The sequence below is a fragment of the Sebastes umbrosus genome, chromosome 15, assembly GCF_015220745.1.
Source record: "Sebastes umbrosus isolate fSebUmb1 chromosome 15, fSebUmb1.pri, whole genome shotgun sequence".
In the NCBI taxonomy this organism is placed as follows: domain Eukaryota; kingdom Metazoa; phylum Chordata; class Actinopteri; order Perciformes; family Sebastidae; genus Sebastes; species Sebastes umbrosus.
The window spans coordinates 22,730,366-22,746,162 of NC_051283.1; the positions used below are offsets into that span (position 1 = coordinate 22,730,366).

General features: G+C 41.0%; 1 protein-coding gene across 3 annotated transcripts; it reads left to right on the forward strand.

The window, feature by feature from the left end:
• The first annotated feature begins 364 nt into the window (after positions 1-364).
• rprd2a (regulation of nuclear pre-mRNA domain containing 2a) lies at positions 365-15,703 on the forward strand. Of its 3 annotated transcripts, none has more exons than XM_037794347.1 (11): positions 365-809; positions 5,757-5,886; positions 6,209-6,360; positions 6,695-6,747; positions 7,524-7,650; positions 7,797-7,972; positions 9,287-9,629; positions 11,576-12,055; positions 12,092-12,283; positions 12,690-12,875; positions 12,992-15,703. In XM_037794347.1, the coding sequence occupies exons 1-11, from the start codon at positions 647-649 to the stop codon at positions 14,737-14,739; spliced, it is 3,750 nt and encodes a 1,249-aa protein (XP_037650275.1). In that variant the 5' UTR covers positions 365-646; the 3' UTR covers positions 14,740-15,703. The 3 variants fall into 3 exon arrangements, with proteins under 3 accessions (XP_037650275.1, XP_037650274.1, XP_037650276.1); XM_037794348.1 differs by having other exon boundaries at positions 366-809; positions 11,576-12,027; positions 12,088-12,283; XM_037794346.1 differs by having other exon boundaries at positions 11,576-12,283; positions 12,992-15,701.
• Positions 15,704-15,797: the final 94 nt, after the last annotated feature.

Below are 15,797 nucleotides of genomic sequence, written 5' to 3' on the forward strand. Positions count from 1 at the left end.
TAATATTCCGACATTTTTTTTCTCGTAAACTTATGACTTTATTCTCATACCATTATGACCTTATTCTTGTAATATTATGACTTTATTCTCTTAATATTATGACTTTATTCTCGTAATATTGACTTTATTATCATAATATTCCGACATTTTTTTCTCGTAAACTTATGACTTTATTCTCATACCATTATGACCTTATTCTTGTAATATTATGACTTTATTCTCTTAATATTATGACTATGCAGACCCCTGGTATAGGCCCACAATATGTATTTTCCCTTCACTACCACTAACACGCAGCAGGTGGCGCTAGCAGATATCAGCTTCGCTTGCACTCACTTGGTGGCGCCATAATCATGTCGTGTTTGCGGAAGTGACGTCACGCCTCCCCACCAGCACGAGTAAACAGTCCTCCACAGGATGTCGCTAGGATACCAAGTTTTATCCTTTAAATGTCAGCTTATATAAACGTTTAGCTCGCGGTGGATAACTTCTAGACGCAGAAAAGTGGTTGTGAACAGCATACCGAACATTTAAAGCTTTTTGTAACATTTCAATAGCAGCTATAAAAGGTAATGAGAGTCTGTGCTACGTTATGTTAGCATGCTAAGCTAAGCTAAGCGGCTAACTTCAGTTGGGTGTTTTGGAGATGGCAGCTGGAGCAGGAGGCTCTCTGGAGTCCACTTTAGAGAGGAGGTTTCAAGGTGTTTCCAACACGATGGACTCAATTCAAGGACTGGCAACGTGGTGCATCGATAACAAGAAGTACCACAGCTCGATTGTGCGACACTGGATGAAGTGTTTGAGGAAATGTGAGTAGCTTTACTGACAAGTTTAACTGACAGTTGGCTGCTTTGCTTTGTGGGACACTATCACAGTCCTCCCAGTGTTTAAAGTCGCTATGAGATGATGTTTTTCTTGCTGTTTTATATCCTACTAACCGATATATTCCTCCTATTTTGGAACAAATCCTGCCTTTAAGTTAAACTGTGGAGTTTAAGCTGTGTGCTCCTCTGAAAGCATCCAGCGCCTGATACTGATGATGGCAGAAAAGTTGACACTGCAAACCGATCCAGATGCATGCCGGGTGTCTGTTGCTTTTTTGGCAATTTTAATTTATTGCAAAGTTGTACCTTATTTGCACCACTAAAGTACAGTATCAATTAGGACCTAGCTACATCATTACATTATCTTGTAGAGGGGCCCTGTGTCTAAATCTAATTCAACACCATTATCATTTTAGTTTATATTGTGCTCCAATTTTCCCTAAATTGTTTATTTGTTTGTTTATTTAGATTCTTTCTGGGGTCCACATAGTTTACATGGTGACAATATAAAAATACACATTCACACTACTCATCATACACTAACATAACACATCGTAATACACGTCAACTGTAAATAAAGCAATAACAACTGACACAGTTTAAATAACAAACAACACAAAGAAAATAGAGCGGCTCCGACTGAATCTATCATGATCTAACAGATAAATATCATCATTTAACATGGTCTGCCCATAATGCCCTTACACACCCAAGAAAACGTATCAATTACTAAAGTTTCTTGTTAAGTAATGCTCTTTTAGTGTTTTTTTAAAACCATGTATATCATTTTGTTGTGTAATATGCTGTCTCAGCAAATAACTTAAAACTCACTGACACACTGAAAAAACACTTGGTATATCAGTATACTACTTGGTTTGTGGGTCTTTGTGCAAAATATATCAAAGTTGCTATCTATCATGTGATGTGTGCACTGGTGGAAACTTGGAAGCAACAGGGGCCCAACAGCTATATTTTGTTCCCAGGGTCCCAAAACAGTGTAATCCAGCCATGGAGCTATTCAGTGTTGTATTTTTCTGAGCTGACTCTTGAGAATGGCTGTCAAGTGGTTGAAATAATCTCATTTTTTAAACCGTTTTGCTGACGATGAATTCACGCTTGATACGGCTGAACCATGACATATATATGTTTTAATATTTATCTCAAAAACAAAACATTTTGTGACCATCTTCAGTTTGCTCTCTGGTAACTTATGATAGCATCTGTTATTATCTTTTGGTATTTCATAGTGATGAACTTGTTGGCCATAAAGATAACTAATACACCAGCTGATAATAAAAAATAACCTACTTTGATGTTTTCCTTGATTTACGGGACGGTAGCAGAGGCAGTGATGGATGTTGGAAAAATGTAAAGAGAAGCCATTAAATACACTTGATATTCACTAATTCACTCAAACACCAAGACTGAAGCATGAAAATGAGTTTTAGTTTCTATTACAGATGCATAAAAATAACAGTTTGTCTGGGATGTAAAGTAGAAAATTGCTTTTTAATATTTTCAGAATGTAAAGGAAGCGGTTTGCAGCCAAAAGTTTCCAGTTACAGAATACCTACCAAATCCTGTTTTTTTTCTACATACATTATAGTCGAATCCCACATGTTGTTTCATAGCAGGATACAAATATACAGCAGCTTTTCCCAGCTTTGTACTTTGTGTGACGTTAACATGAGCTCTCTCTGTTTGTTGGTTTGGCTTTGTGTAACTTTAGATTTGTGTGCTTCTTAATGTGAACAAAGAGCAAGAAGCAATCTCAAAGACTGATCATAAAGTTTGTCATTGGTCTTTCCAAGCAACAGGTTGGGCTTTTCAGTCCACGGTTGCATTTTACTGTTGTCTTCTGAGACGCTGTCTTCTTGTTGGCCTTGGTTACATAGCTGTTGATTCAGTTGAGTATGTTTCATCACTCAAAAAAGATTATTACTTGAGCCTTTGCTACAAGCTCTGACTGATATGTGATTTGTGTATGTGTTTAAAGTCCATCACCAATGGTGTTTATTGCTGGAGTTGTTACAGAATTGTCCGAAAGTTTTTCAGAACACACGTAGACAAAGTCAAAACTGAGATGGTTAAAAGTTTTTTAAATTAACAAAGATATATATTTTGAATTATTAAATGAATTGAACATGACAACCAACTGCGTAGAGCTGAAAATGCTGAACATTTGTTGTTTCTTGCGGCTCAAAATATGAGGCAATGCTGCTTTTCTCTCTTTTATATCATTATAGCCTAAACAAATATCTTTGGGTTGGTCGGACAAAACACGTTTAAAATGTCAACTTTGTCTGTAGGAAATTGTGATAGCCATTTTTCACTTTTTTTTCTTGATGTTTTTACACTAAACAATTAAAAAAACTAAATTCACACATAAATCAATAATGAACATAATTGTTATTTGCACCCATAGAGTACACAATATAACCACAGGAATAATTTAATAGAGTTCAATAATCTTTTAGCTTTAACAATATTCTGGGCTGCTTCTTGATTTCCTATATGCCATTTGATAGAAGGGTTATATAGATGAATCAACAGGGAAAAGACTGTCAGCTCATGGTTCTTCCTGTAGTTATCTGTTTTATTGTTTTTAATTTAATTCATAACTGCTTGCAATAGCAGTCAGAATACACTTAACGGACAATTACATTCAGTTTTATTTAGAAAGGGTTATTGCGGATGCCATTATGCTACCCTGAAGAGCCCCTTGTTTTTGAATAATAGAGGTTTGTCCAGTTTCCAACAGGCGTTGGTTTAAAATGAATTAAATAAACGGGTGCTTGATCCACTTGCATTTACTGTGATTTACACAGGAAACTTTCTTTTGTATGTTGACTGAATTTTGAGTTTTCTTATGTGTTGCTGTTCCAAATTAATTTCTGTGTTTTTCACATCCTCCATGGCTGGAGATAAGGAATGTTATTATGGACTTCTATGCCAAGGTTGGCTGATACACTTTGATTTTTATACCCACAAGTTTGTAAAAAGAGAGGTGACCTTGCCTCATTATGTCTCTTTTTCTCTCAGTTGTGTTTAAAGTAGTGTGCTGTAAATTAAGTTTCAGTTAGCTCTAGGGATGCACTGATACCGGATTGGATTATGGGCTGATGCTGACTCAAATAGCTGGATCAGGTATCGATGACAATGCGGCCGATCTATTCAATTCAATTTTATGTTTATATACTATATATATACGGCAATTTTAATTCCTGTTTAAGTTTTGACCAATTTGTTGATACATTAAAAAGGTTTACATTTGAATTGCAATTCCTGTAAGTTACTGGTGTAAAATGTTTTATTTTAATAATAAAAAACAATTAAATTAATTTATATCTATGTATTTATTTGTTATATTTGTCTTACAAAGTTAGGAAAGCAAGTCAAGTCTGAGGTTGCCTTACATATAAAAGAATGATCTAAGTCCCTTCCACACAGTGAGGCATCTTATTGCTTAAACACTGGTATCGGATTGGTACTCGGTATCGGCCGATACCCAAAGTCCAGGTGTGCTGTCGGTATTGGGACTGAAATACCAGAGAGGTGCATCCTTAGTCAGCTCAAATGTAGTTTGACTGAGAACAGTCTGAAATAAGGTGTGTGTGTGTTTTGTTGAACAATTGAATACAATGACCTAATAGATGTTTTATGGTTTACAACAGTGTTGTGTTTGTCTTGTTTTGTATTCAACGAGTTGTAAAAGTTGTGCTTTGAGTAAGAAACTTTTGTTTTTTCTATCACCTGGAGGATTTAAGTAAGTAAATAGGAAGTTTGTTTTGAAGGATTTGTCTCATTGTGTAAATGTATTGGCTGTGAGTTTGAAACCGTTTGTTTTTGAACATGTGATGTTTCACCCTTTGGTCACAGTTAATGTTTAAAATGCTTTGCACCTTGATACAAATGTATTTGTATTCATTTTTATCTTTTTGGTTCCAAATGTCTTGCATTGCAGTGCACAAATTGCCTAAATTGTATCTATTAATGGAGTTATTTAGCATTTGTATGGCTGGATGTACCTTAGTACTTTTAAAGCAATGATGAAATTCGTAGCACAGTTTCTAAAATTGTAGTAAGTTGGCAACATAATGCTTGATCCGAATCTTAGTTTTGCTCACATATTCTTTGATGAGATAATTGCATTATGTTATTGAGAAGTTTGATTCTTTTTGTAAATTATAGAAATGGTTTTGTGGGAAAAGGTGTAGTCAGTCAGTCAGTCAGTATAAATAAAAGATTTGATCAATTTGGTGTCTGAACCAGTGCTTGGGTTACATGTTGGCACCAGTATAAAAAAACTGACAAATAATACTCAGTCCCGTGTGTGAAAACTAAGTAGGCTGGTATTTCACTCCCTCTCTGGAAATCTCTCTGTTGTCATCACAAAAACATAAATGGCAACAAGGAACGTGATGAGTGTAATGTGTATCTCTGAAATCATATAGCCGTTGAACTACATGCTCTCTTACATGACTTTCTCTTTTTTTTACCTTTTGATCACTTTTGACAGTTAATTCACAATTTTAATAATCTGTCAGAGTGATTAATTCATTGTTATCTTCATTTATTAAGTAAAAACAATACCAAAACAAATTTTAGATTTACAGTTTAACAAATATTAAGATTTGTTTTCTTCTCTCATTTAAAGTTGTTACAAAATTAATATGTTTTTTTTGTTTGGCTGCTGGGAATTTGTAATTGATTTAGGTTATGGTCATAAGTGATGGATGCTTGTAATTTTGACATTTTACAGAGTAGGTGATTAGTCGGTTAATCATAAAAATAGTCAATGTATTGCAGCACTGCTCATATACACAAATATTGGTCAACTGTTGAAAGACATTGGCCTCTTTTCAGGTTATTTGGACTCAGCTCCCCCCTCAGCAGTCAAACTAATACTATTGTGTCTCTTTCCTCTAACAGCTGATACCTCACATAGGCTCAACCTTTTCTACGTCGCCAACGATGTCATTCAGAACTGTAAAAGGAAAAATGCCATAGTTTACCGTACGGCGTTCGCCGAGATGCTCCCCGATGCCTTCTTGCTGGTCAAGTAAGTAGTTTGTACAGCTGTGGTGTTATGTAGGGCTCAGGTCTATCAAAGATAACTGTCCTTATTATTATTATTATTAGTTATGCCAGACAGTCCTCCTGATATGATAATGTTTGTGTATTTTCCCTATTCTTCCTCTCCTTCCTTTCAACTTCATCCTTTGTCTTTTGGTTTTGTTTCTCACTTTCTGTCTCCTTTGTCCTTGTTTTTTTTGTTTTATTCATTCAAAGAAACACCTCACACATTAATGTCATTACAATAACAAAACATAAATCCCTGCGCTCCCTCGTTCTTATTCTGTCATTCCTTCTCCTTTCTCCAGCAATGAAGGTGACTCCAAGGTAATTAAATCGGTGGAGAGGATACTGACTATCTGGGAGGAGAGGGGTGTGTATTCAGGGACACTCATTACTGATCTTAGGAGTAGCTTAGTCAAAGAGGAGTCCCCTCCAGAGACACCCGTGGAGCAAAAAAGTAAGTGTTTTTTTTTTTCTCACTTTCTTTTGACATTTTTATTAATACCTCATCACCACACCAATCTTGCAAAGTTTTGAATTTTAATAACTTCTTGAAACAAATTTAATACACAGACTTTGCATCCACTGTAGTTTTATTAGTCACATTATTGTTGTTCTAATTGCTACTATATATTTATTATATGCAACCCTGTTTTTTAACATTTCGGACATTTTATTTATCGTATTTTGCTATCCAAATACTGAATGTTGCACACCTTTGTGAGGATGCTCATTATTTTGCTGTTTCATGTGATCTCTAATTTGTATTCTTTTTTTTTTTTTTTTTAAAGCTCCAGTCGAATCTAAAGCAGATCTAACGTCCAAGATTGTTGCTGAGTTTGTGGTAAGAAAGACATTTAAGTTATAAACTGAACTAAACTGCAACATTGTTAGTTTACAAATTAAGGTCTTTACACACCGGGGGCGTGATGAATAAACACACGAAAATGCGGAATACTCGCCTGCAAATCTTTTGCATCAAAACTATTCATACCGGCGACAGTTGCAACACGTTTCAATAAAAGGATGGAATAGATTCGCGCAGGCAGAGGACCAACTACTGGGATCCTATTGACCCAGAGCAGCGTCTGGCACTCTGTCTGAGCTAAATTGTTGTACATCCTAAACTACTGTGAGATATTTTAGTTTCCTTTTAGCGAAATGCTCTGAGTGAATTTGCCTCTGGTAAACAATTACGCAGTGTCTAGGGCTTTTATTGTGATGGGTAAGAGCAGAAGGAGTGGATCTGGTATTCGCTGTCTTTGTCAAGGTTGAAAGGACTAATAAAGTTTGTCTTCTTGGATCGGACTAAGCTCAGAAAAATCGACCTCGCTCCGCAAAACAAATTACGGCATATTTGTGTTCTGTATGAAAGTACTCGTTACAAAAACGACAGTTCAGAAAAATATATTGACGTGTGAATTAAGGCCCTGACACACCAAGCCGAAGGTCGGCCAACAAGTAATATCAAGAGGACACACACAGGAGGCTCTTCTCATTTTTCATCTTCAAGCCCCCAGTGTGTAAAGGCCTTTAAGCTAAGAGAAGTAGTTATGCTCCTAGTTGTTCTCTTTTTCTCCTTTACTCTTACGTTGTGGCTGACTGCTCCCTCTGCTTTAGCCCCAGGCACTATTCGACGAACTGTCCAAGTACAAGAAATCTCTGGAGGAGTTGGACCTGAGAGAAAAACAGCTGGCAGCTATGAGGGTTGACATCTGCAGTTCTGATGCCCTCAAGAGACTCAAAGGTGCCCGCTTAAGTTATCTTCTACCGTTGTACCGTCTGTTCTACTGCAACACACAGATGGGTCTCGATTTCAATATCAGCATTGTTTTTTTTTTCCTCTTTCTTACATTGCCTCAAAAATCATCCTTGCATGTTCGATTCTTACAGATAAGGCCGGAGGAAAGAAATTCTCCAAGGACTTTGAAGAAGGAAGCGCTCAACTACAGGAGTTTGTCAAGTTCTTTGACAAACAAATGAAAACCGGGCCTCCTCTCATGGAGGCCCTCAGCAACGCAGATATCTTCTACGAGATGCAGTACAAGGAGGTCAAGATTGTTGCTAATGTGAGTATATTTCTAGTCAGATATTTGTTGGATTGGTTACAGGATCGAATCCTCACAACCCTCACTGCACATTTAAAACTACAAGTTTGTTTACAATGCAACAACAGTGTGTTGACCTGTGTGTCCAAAATAATTCCTTCAGTTTTATGGCAGTATGGGCATACATTTAATTTAAGATGAGATGGAAAGCACACATGTTCATGCATAAAAGCTGTTAGCATAAAAGGAAAGCCCTGTTTCCACCGCGGCAGTAATACTTCCTGAAAATACCCGAACCTTCGAATTGGAGTTTACAGGGATGACCGTTGCTGATTCTTAAAACACACACACTGCGCCGATGCTTCAACGACTTCAACTTGTGTACTGCTTCATACATAAACAAGGAGGTACTCTATTATCAATTTAGGACCATTTTAGGATGAGAGGAGAATATTTTTCTTTGTTTGAAAACATTGAAAGTAAAGTTATACTTTGGTATTGGCTTCCCGACTCATTTAAATAAAGACAGAGAAAAAAAGAGGGAGATCGCTCGAGTGAGCTGAGAAGGCGATCGGTAGAAGAGAGACAGCGCGGCGGTGCTGTGAATGAGAGAAAAAAAAAACGTCTTCTTTGATTGCTTCACGGCGGTTTCGTTGTAAAGCAAATGAATAACCATCAAACACGCAACAGATGATTTACTTTGGAGGCGGACGCTCTCAGTTTCATTTTCCATGTCTGCATTTCATTCATTACATCCAACGTGCATCAGTAAATACTTTGCAACAGTAAATGTCATCGCAGTAAGACAAAACCTAACAGTTATTTTTTTCCAGCGTGTTTTTTAGATGAAACGGGTGGACACACTGAACTGCAGGCTGCAGAGTGTGTTTACCCCTATGACCACCAGCAGCCCTCGTCCCATGTCATGTTGCTTTGTCATACGTCAGCGGACTAATTAGCCTCATCTTCGCAGGTCTTTAGACCACGGTAGAAACGCAGACAACAGTGGGCTGAAGGAACCTTTAGTTCCTTGAAAAGTAGTTCCTGTGACTAAAATTACCAGGAACTTCTTGGTGGAAACAGGGCTGAAGATGCAAAAACAAAATAAATACAATCGATTAAACTTAACTGTGAAATGACAGGAAAGTCCAGTGCATGAAATATACAGAAAAAAATAAAATTTCCAGATGTGCTGACTTAATATGAAAAAAATACTAAGTAGTACTTCAGGTTTGTGAGTTGAATTGTAAGCTGGCTATAAAAGCTGTTGGTAGACGATGTTTTGTTTTTGTTTTACTTCTCATTTACTGACACTCCATGACCTCTCCTCTCAAGGCCTACCAGACGTTTGCCAACCGGGTGTCCCACCTGAAGCGTAAACTGGACTCCCTGAAGACCAACTTGCCAGACATGGACGACTCGCCCATCCCCTCACCCTCTGCAGACGCACCGTCTCCAACTGGCTCAGAGTCCCCTTTTCATGGTCTGGATTTAGCCGGCCCCGATCCAGACATTGACGGCTGCGCTATGGATGATGAGGCAGAGCCACCGGCCCCGAGCCCGCTGTCCTCACCGGGTGGATCCCCCAAACACGCGGAGACTCTCGGGCAGAGCGACAACCGTGAAGTGGAAGACATGGATCTCTCCGAGGAAGAAATGGACAGCAGTGGCATTATAGGTAAAGAGTGGGCTGGTGATTAGGGACTTAAAGGGACAGTTCACCCCAAAATAAAAAAATACATATTTTACCTCTTAGCTGTAGTGTTATTTATCAATCTAGATTGTTTTGGTGTGAGTTGCCGAGTGTTGGAGATATTGGCCGTAGAGATGTCTGCCTTTTCTACAACACAATGGAACTAGATGGCACTCGGCTTGTGGTGCTCAAAGCGGCAAAAAATATATTTGAAAAACTCAACAGCAATGTAACTTTGCAGAAATCATGACCAGGTTATTAAAGATAATCCACAGACCTTGTTGTGAGCATTTTCATGTCGGAACTGTTTATTTTTTTACCGAACTGCATCCGTCAATCGTATCACTGTGCAGAAGGAAGCGTGCATCTATTCATGGATGAGAGACATGTGTTTATAGTTTATAACTAACTGATACTGCTAGCTCACCTAGCACCACTGAATGTTACATCTCAGCCGTGGACGACGTGATTAATGTTGACATCTCGCACTGTCACAAGCCTCTCGTCCATGAGTAGAGGGTGTCATAGACAAATCTATAAAATATGGACGTAGTCTCCGTGACATCACCCATAGGTTTCTGAAGAGCCGTTGTGAAGCTCTTAGTGGGTGCCATTGCCATCTTGGCAGCGACGACACAGTCTAACTCCATACTAATCCAAAAATGGGACTGAGGCAGGCCCGGATGATGCAACAGAGGAGACAGCTAGCTGCCAGCGACCTGGTACGACACCCACCTGTCAATCAAAGCAACCACGCCCTCAATTATGCATAACATTAAGTCTTAATATAATTTAAACGGGTGAGTTCTATAAAAGTTAACCCCCCGAACAGTTGTCATGAACGGGGAAATTAGCTATAGAGACCAAATCCATTTTTAATGTTTATTTCTGCTGTAAAGTCAGTCATTTGAACATGTGGGTCTATGGAGATTGACTCCCTTTTGGGGCCAGCCTCAAGTGGCCATTTGAGGAACTGCAGTTGTTGGCTTCATTTTTCTCTTGGCTGTTGTGTATGTATTTTTTATTTTGGGGTGAACTGTCCATTTAATGACTGACTGCACAGTGAGGGCTTTTTAAATACAACATTTATAAATGCAGAATGTCTCTGGCAGCGTTATGCAGAAAATGTGTTGAAATAATGAAAATGAGAAGCACCACCAAAAATAGAAAAATGAATCATGCAGAAAATCACTCAAAACTCCCGTCACAGCCTTCATATGTCAACAAAGACGATCCAAGTATTTCTTCCAATTTGTGCTCCAGCCAATTTGGCTGGAACACTTTTCTCCACCCGTAGAGCCGTCTAATTAAAATTAGATACATTTTTATAACTGCAGTCAGGCAGCCATGGATCTGCCTTTTTATTTTTTTATGCCCAGGTAAATGTTTTATTGGCTACAACACCTGCAGCTTACCTTATATGATCTGTGTTAACTACCACACTCAACTCTGATGGGTTGAATATTACCTTTTACCAGTATGTGTACATGGACTTAAATTAGTTTATTAGCCATGTGCAGAGATTATTTTTATAGTTATACTGTTTCTTATGTTTGAGTTCACATTTTATTTTGCTTTCAATGCTCTTTCAATAAAACTAGACTTTCACTATTTTCTGACATTTTATAGAGAAAAATGATTAATGATAACCAAACTTTTTTTCTATCTTCATTTTTTAGATTGATGACCTGTGTGTTTCAGTTTTGTTTTTCCACAAAAAGCTGGACTATGTTTCAGTGTTTTTGGCAGCATATTCCTTTCCATTAATTTATTAGCAGTGACTCCTCTGGTCCCATAAATTATCTGCGCTTGTAGCAAAACAATGATAAAATGAATTGTGTTGCCTAATAGCAAATAACTAGTCGTCTTGTTTCATTACATAGAGTGCATATCTATCACTCACTCACTCACTGTTGTGTTTTTCTTTTCAGTTGAGGAGCAGATTGAAAGACACACCTACCCAAAGGTATCCACGTCAAAAATGGAGCCATCAGTGGCAACACGGCAGCCTGTTGCACGGGTCACGCCCCCTGTAAAGGCTCCTGTTGCGGCTTTTGTAGCGGCTACAGCAGTGGCTCCTGTAAAGGCCCCTGCAAAGGCTCCTATAGTGGCTCCTGTAAAGGCTTCTATAGCTTTCCCGGTAAAGGCTCCTATAGTGGCTCCTGTAAAGGCTCCTATAGCATTCCCGGTAAAGGCTCCTGTAGCGGCTCCTGTAAAGGCTCCTATAGCATTCCGGCTAAAGGCTTCTTTAGTGGCCCCTGTAAAGACTCCTGTAAAGGCTCCTGTAGCCGCCCCAGTAAAGGCTCCTGTAGCCGCCCCAGTAAAGGCTCCTGTTGCGGCCCCTGTAAAGGCTACTGTTGCGTCCCCTGTAAAGGCTCCTGTTGCGTCCCTTGTAAAGGCTCCTGTTGCGGGTCCTGTAAAGGCTCCTGTAGTGGCCCCTGTAGCGGCTCCTGTAGCAGCTCCTGTAGCGGCTCCTGTAGCAGCCCCTGTAAAGGCTCCTTTAGCGGCCCCTGTGAAGGCTCCTTTAGCGGCCCCTGTAACGGCTCCTGTAAAGGCTCCTGCAGCAGCAGTGGAAAGTGTTGACCTGGCAAAAATTGGCTCCATCCTCAGCAGTTTGAACTCAGTCATGAAGAACACAGGTGAGGGCTGGTGGCAATTCAAACATCATAATAAAACTGTAATAAAACCACTCATTTTCAAAAGAGAATAAGTTGTAAAAATCAGTCACATACCAAGAAAAAAGAAAATCTTAGCACTGATGATTGAATGGTGTCTCTTGATGTCTGTTAAACTTAGCAAATGTGATATGTGGTGGGAACCCTAATATCTCTGCAACATAGAACTGAAGTCAGAATTCAAATTTATCTTTATTATCCCACATAAAATATATATTTTTTCTTGATTATAAATGTGGTTTAAGTCCCAGCATCATCCTGTAACAGTTCTAATTTCTCTTCAAGTGCTTTCGCTGTCAAAACACTTAACATCTCAATGATCAGTTATGGTGATTTACAGTTAAAGTGAGTGTCCCTCTCTGTCTTAAAGGACCATTAGTGGAGAGCCCTCCTGCAGCTGCTGCCCCTGCTGGCTTCTCATTGAGGACTACACCTGCTGCCTCTTTGGCCTCTCATGATGCCAGTTCACTAGTAAACCTTCTGTCCAAGGTGGACGTGAGTCGCACAGACCTCCTCGGCGCTCTCTCCAAAGTCAAGGGCCAAGGCAGCCGTGAGGGTGAGAATAAGGAGTCCTTCATTTAGTTGGAAAACAAAAACTTTATTTTATATCATACAGTAAAAGTGGCAAGTTTGCTTAAAGTACATTTCTGTATTCTCCATTTCGTCACTTAGGCATCACTACTCGTCTGAGCAGCCCAGCTGCAAATGTCTCCTCAGACTCCTCCAGTACAGGCAAGATTCCTCCCTCATCCACATCCACATCAGCAGCACCCTCTCAGAGCACGTCTCTCTCTTCTGTTGCACCCATGCCTTCTTCACACAGCTCCACTATAAGGCACAGTACAAGCTCCAAAGCCCCACCCCAGATTTCCAATCCAGCCTCCGCCCTGGTCCAGGCTCTCCATAGAGACATGGATTTGATAACAGAGACAAAACCATCCCCGTCTTCTGCGAGTTTAGAGTCTAAAATCCACAACTTTTTGCAGGGGAACCCTGCTTTCAATGCATTCGGCATGAGTCTTCCTACGAACCCAGCACCGGGAGGTGATAACCTCAGCCCAGTAACTGGGACAGACACCCAGGGTGGGACCCCAGTGCGGGATGAGGGCGGAGGCACCCCAACTCAAGATGAGATCATGGACAAACACGTGGTGGTCCCGTTCACTTCCAACACAAATCAGTCGTCGATTGGAGAAACTGTGAAAACGTCTCCTGTTGCGTACCAGGACAACAGTCAGCAGAACCGCAACAATCCCCAACATCACCTGCAGCCGGGTGCGGCTCAGAATGGGCAGGTCTACCAGCCGTACCCATACGGCCAACACAAGATGCCAGAGCACGCCATTACTGCACCTGTTGCACATTACCAGCAGATTTCTGCACAAACAGGAGGGCCAGTGCCTGGAGAAAGAGCCCCAGGCAGCGCCAGTAGCACACAGACTATTGAAAACTTTCATGGGGTGAGTGAGAGGGGTTGGTATGGTGACACGTACCCAGAGGGGATCCCTCAGCAACCCAGAGGCTACAATGTGACAGCGCCCGGAGGGGCTGGAGAAAACAAGACGTCAGGACTTTATCCATACCAAACGGAGAAATTCCAGGAACCTCAAGTCTCCCAGCACGGCGCAACCATGTCCCCTGGTTTCCTCAGAGGCACCCTCCCTCCTGTCCCAAAGTTCCCTCCCCCTCCTCGTGTCTTTGACGCCCCTCCTCGCGTCTTTGACGTCCCTCCTCACGTCTTTGACGCCCCTCCTCCCGCGAGCAGCAGTATGATGATGCCACCGGGGCAGCAGCCTAGCGCAGGCACGGGTGAGGCGATCGGGCCCAGAGTCGACAGTGTCATGAGTGGGATGGTGGTCCACGACCATCAACACAAATCCATGTTTCATCCTGACGATTCGTCGTACGATCATGACCGACCTCGCCCTCCTCACCCCGAGGATTTCCACCCTCACCCAGATGACCGAATGCATTACCAGGACGAGGTCCATCATCGGGATGCCCGTTTCTTTCAAGACGACTCTTACCACCACCCAGACGATCAATATTACAGGCAAGACAGCCCTTCGCAGCACTACCCCAGAGTTCAGGGGCGCCTCACTCCCCCTCAGTCACCCTCAGAGGACCCTTACTACGCCCATGACTACCGGCGGCACAGCCCCCCTCCTCAGCACTACACTCCACGGAGACCACCACCACCACAACCTCATTTTGAAATGCGTCATCCTGGTCCACGACCTCCACATCGGCCTCCCCACCCAGCACAGCACCCGCACCCCAGAGGGCCCCCACGTGCACCATTTCCTCGGTTCCAAGGCCCTGATCCAGGGTTAAGAGGCAAACGTCCAGGTCCAAGAGGAGGCGGACACCCTGGTCCAATGTTCCCCCCGAAAAGACCCTTTCCACCCCCACGGTACTGACTGGACATGCAGCTTTGAGCTCTTTGAATCACTGTGGAAGTCATGAAGGCAGGGGCGGGGCTTTTTGAGAGTTGCCATTAGAAACCTGTGAAAGTCTGGGTGGATAAAAGTGCAGACACTGAGGTGGGCATCAGGAGACAAAGTCATACTGAAGAAATAATTCAGCAGCTACCAGAAGAAAAGTGAAGAAGAAAGGATGTTGAGGAGATACGACACCAGGAGATGTGAAAGAAATCGGAGGCTCTGAGAGGGCTGCTGAGCTGAGGAGTGAAGACAGAAGATTAAAGAAAATAAGAGGTGGATATATATATAATTCACTTTTTGTGTTAATTGCTCCAGTATGAAGCATTGCATTAAATATGAAATTGAGCGTCCGTTTGATAAAGGTCAGAGTGTGTGCATGGTATGCGTGTATGCATGCGCTCAAGCATAAGTTAACTAGGCACAGCAGTTGAATCCGACGATAGTTATTTTTGCTAAGAGAGTAACTAAAGAATGTAGTTGGTGCAATGTTTCTGCTGTTTTTTAGTTTTTCAGTGAGCAGTTTTGACTGCTTCTCTTCATATCAGCCGTTTCCCAGTAGCTTTTTGGTACAACATCCATTTAAATTAAATCACTTTGGGTGAGTGTATGTTATAGAAATTATGTTCCTCCTACAATACTCGTTTTAGCATATTTAGGGAAATTATTTTTCATTGTCCCAACTCCGAATGTTATATATTTGTGAAGCGATGCTTTCTCCACCAGTGCGTAAGATCCCTCCGGCGATAGTTTTACGTCTCGTTAGGTTCCTTGAAGGAGAGCGGCACATGTCCACTCGAAAGGAGAGGAGAGGTGTGAGAGTTATTTTTTACTGCCTCCCAACACCGACGCAGAAGAAGTGCATTTTTGGAGGGGATGAAGAGACTCGTCTTCATTTTCGTTTTACTTGTACTGACTAATAAAAATCTGAGTTTGAAAAACTGTGTTGTTTTTTTCCCCCCTTTCCTTTTAGATCATGGACTGTTGCACCACTGCTCTAAACTATTAGTCACCATCTAGACAGAACGTGTTAATGC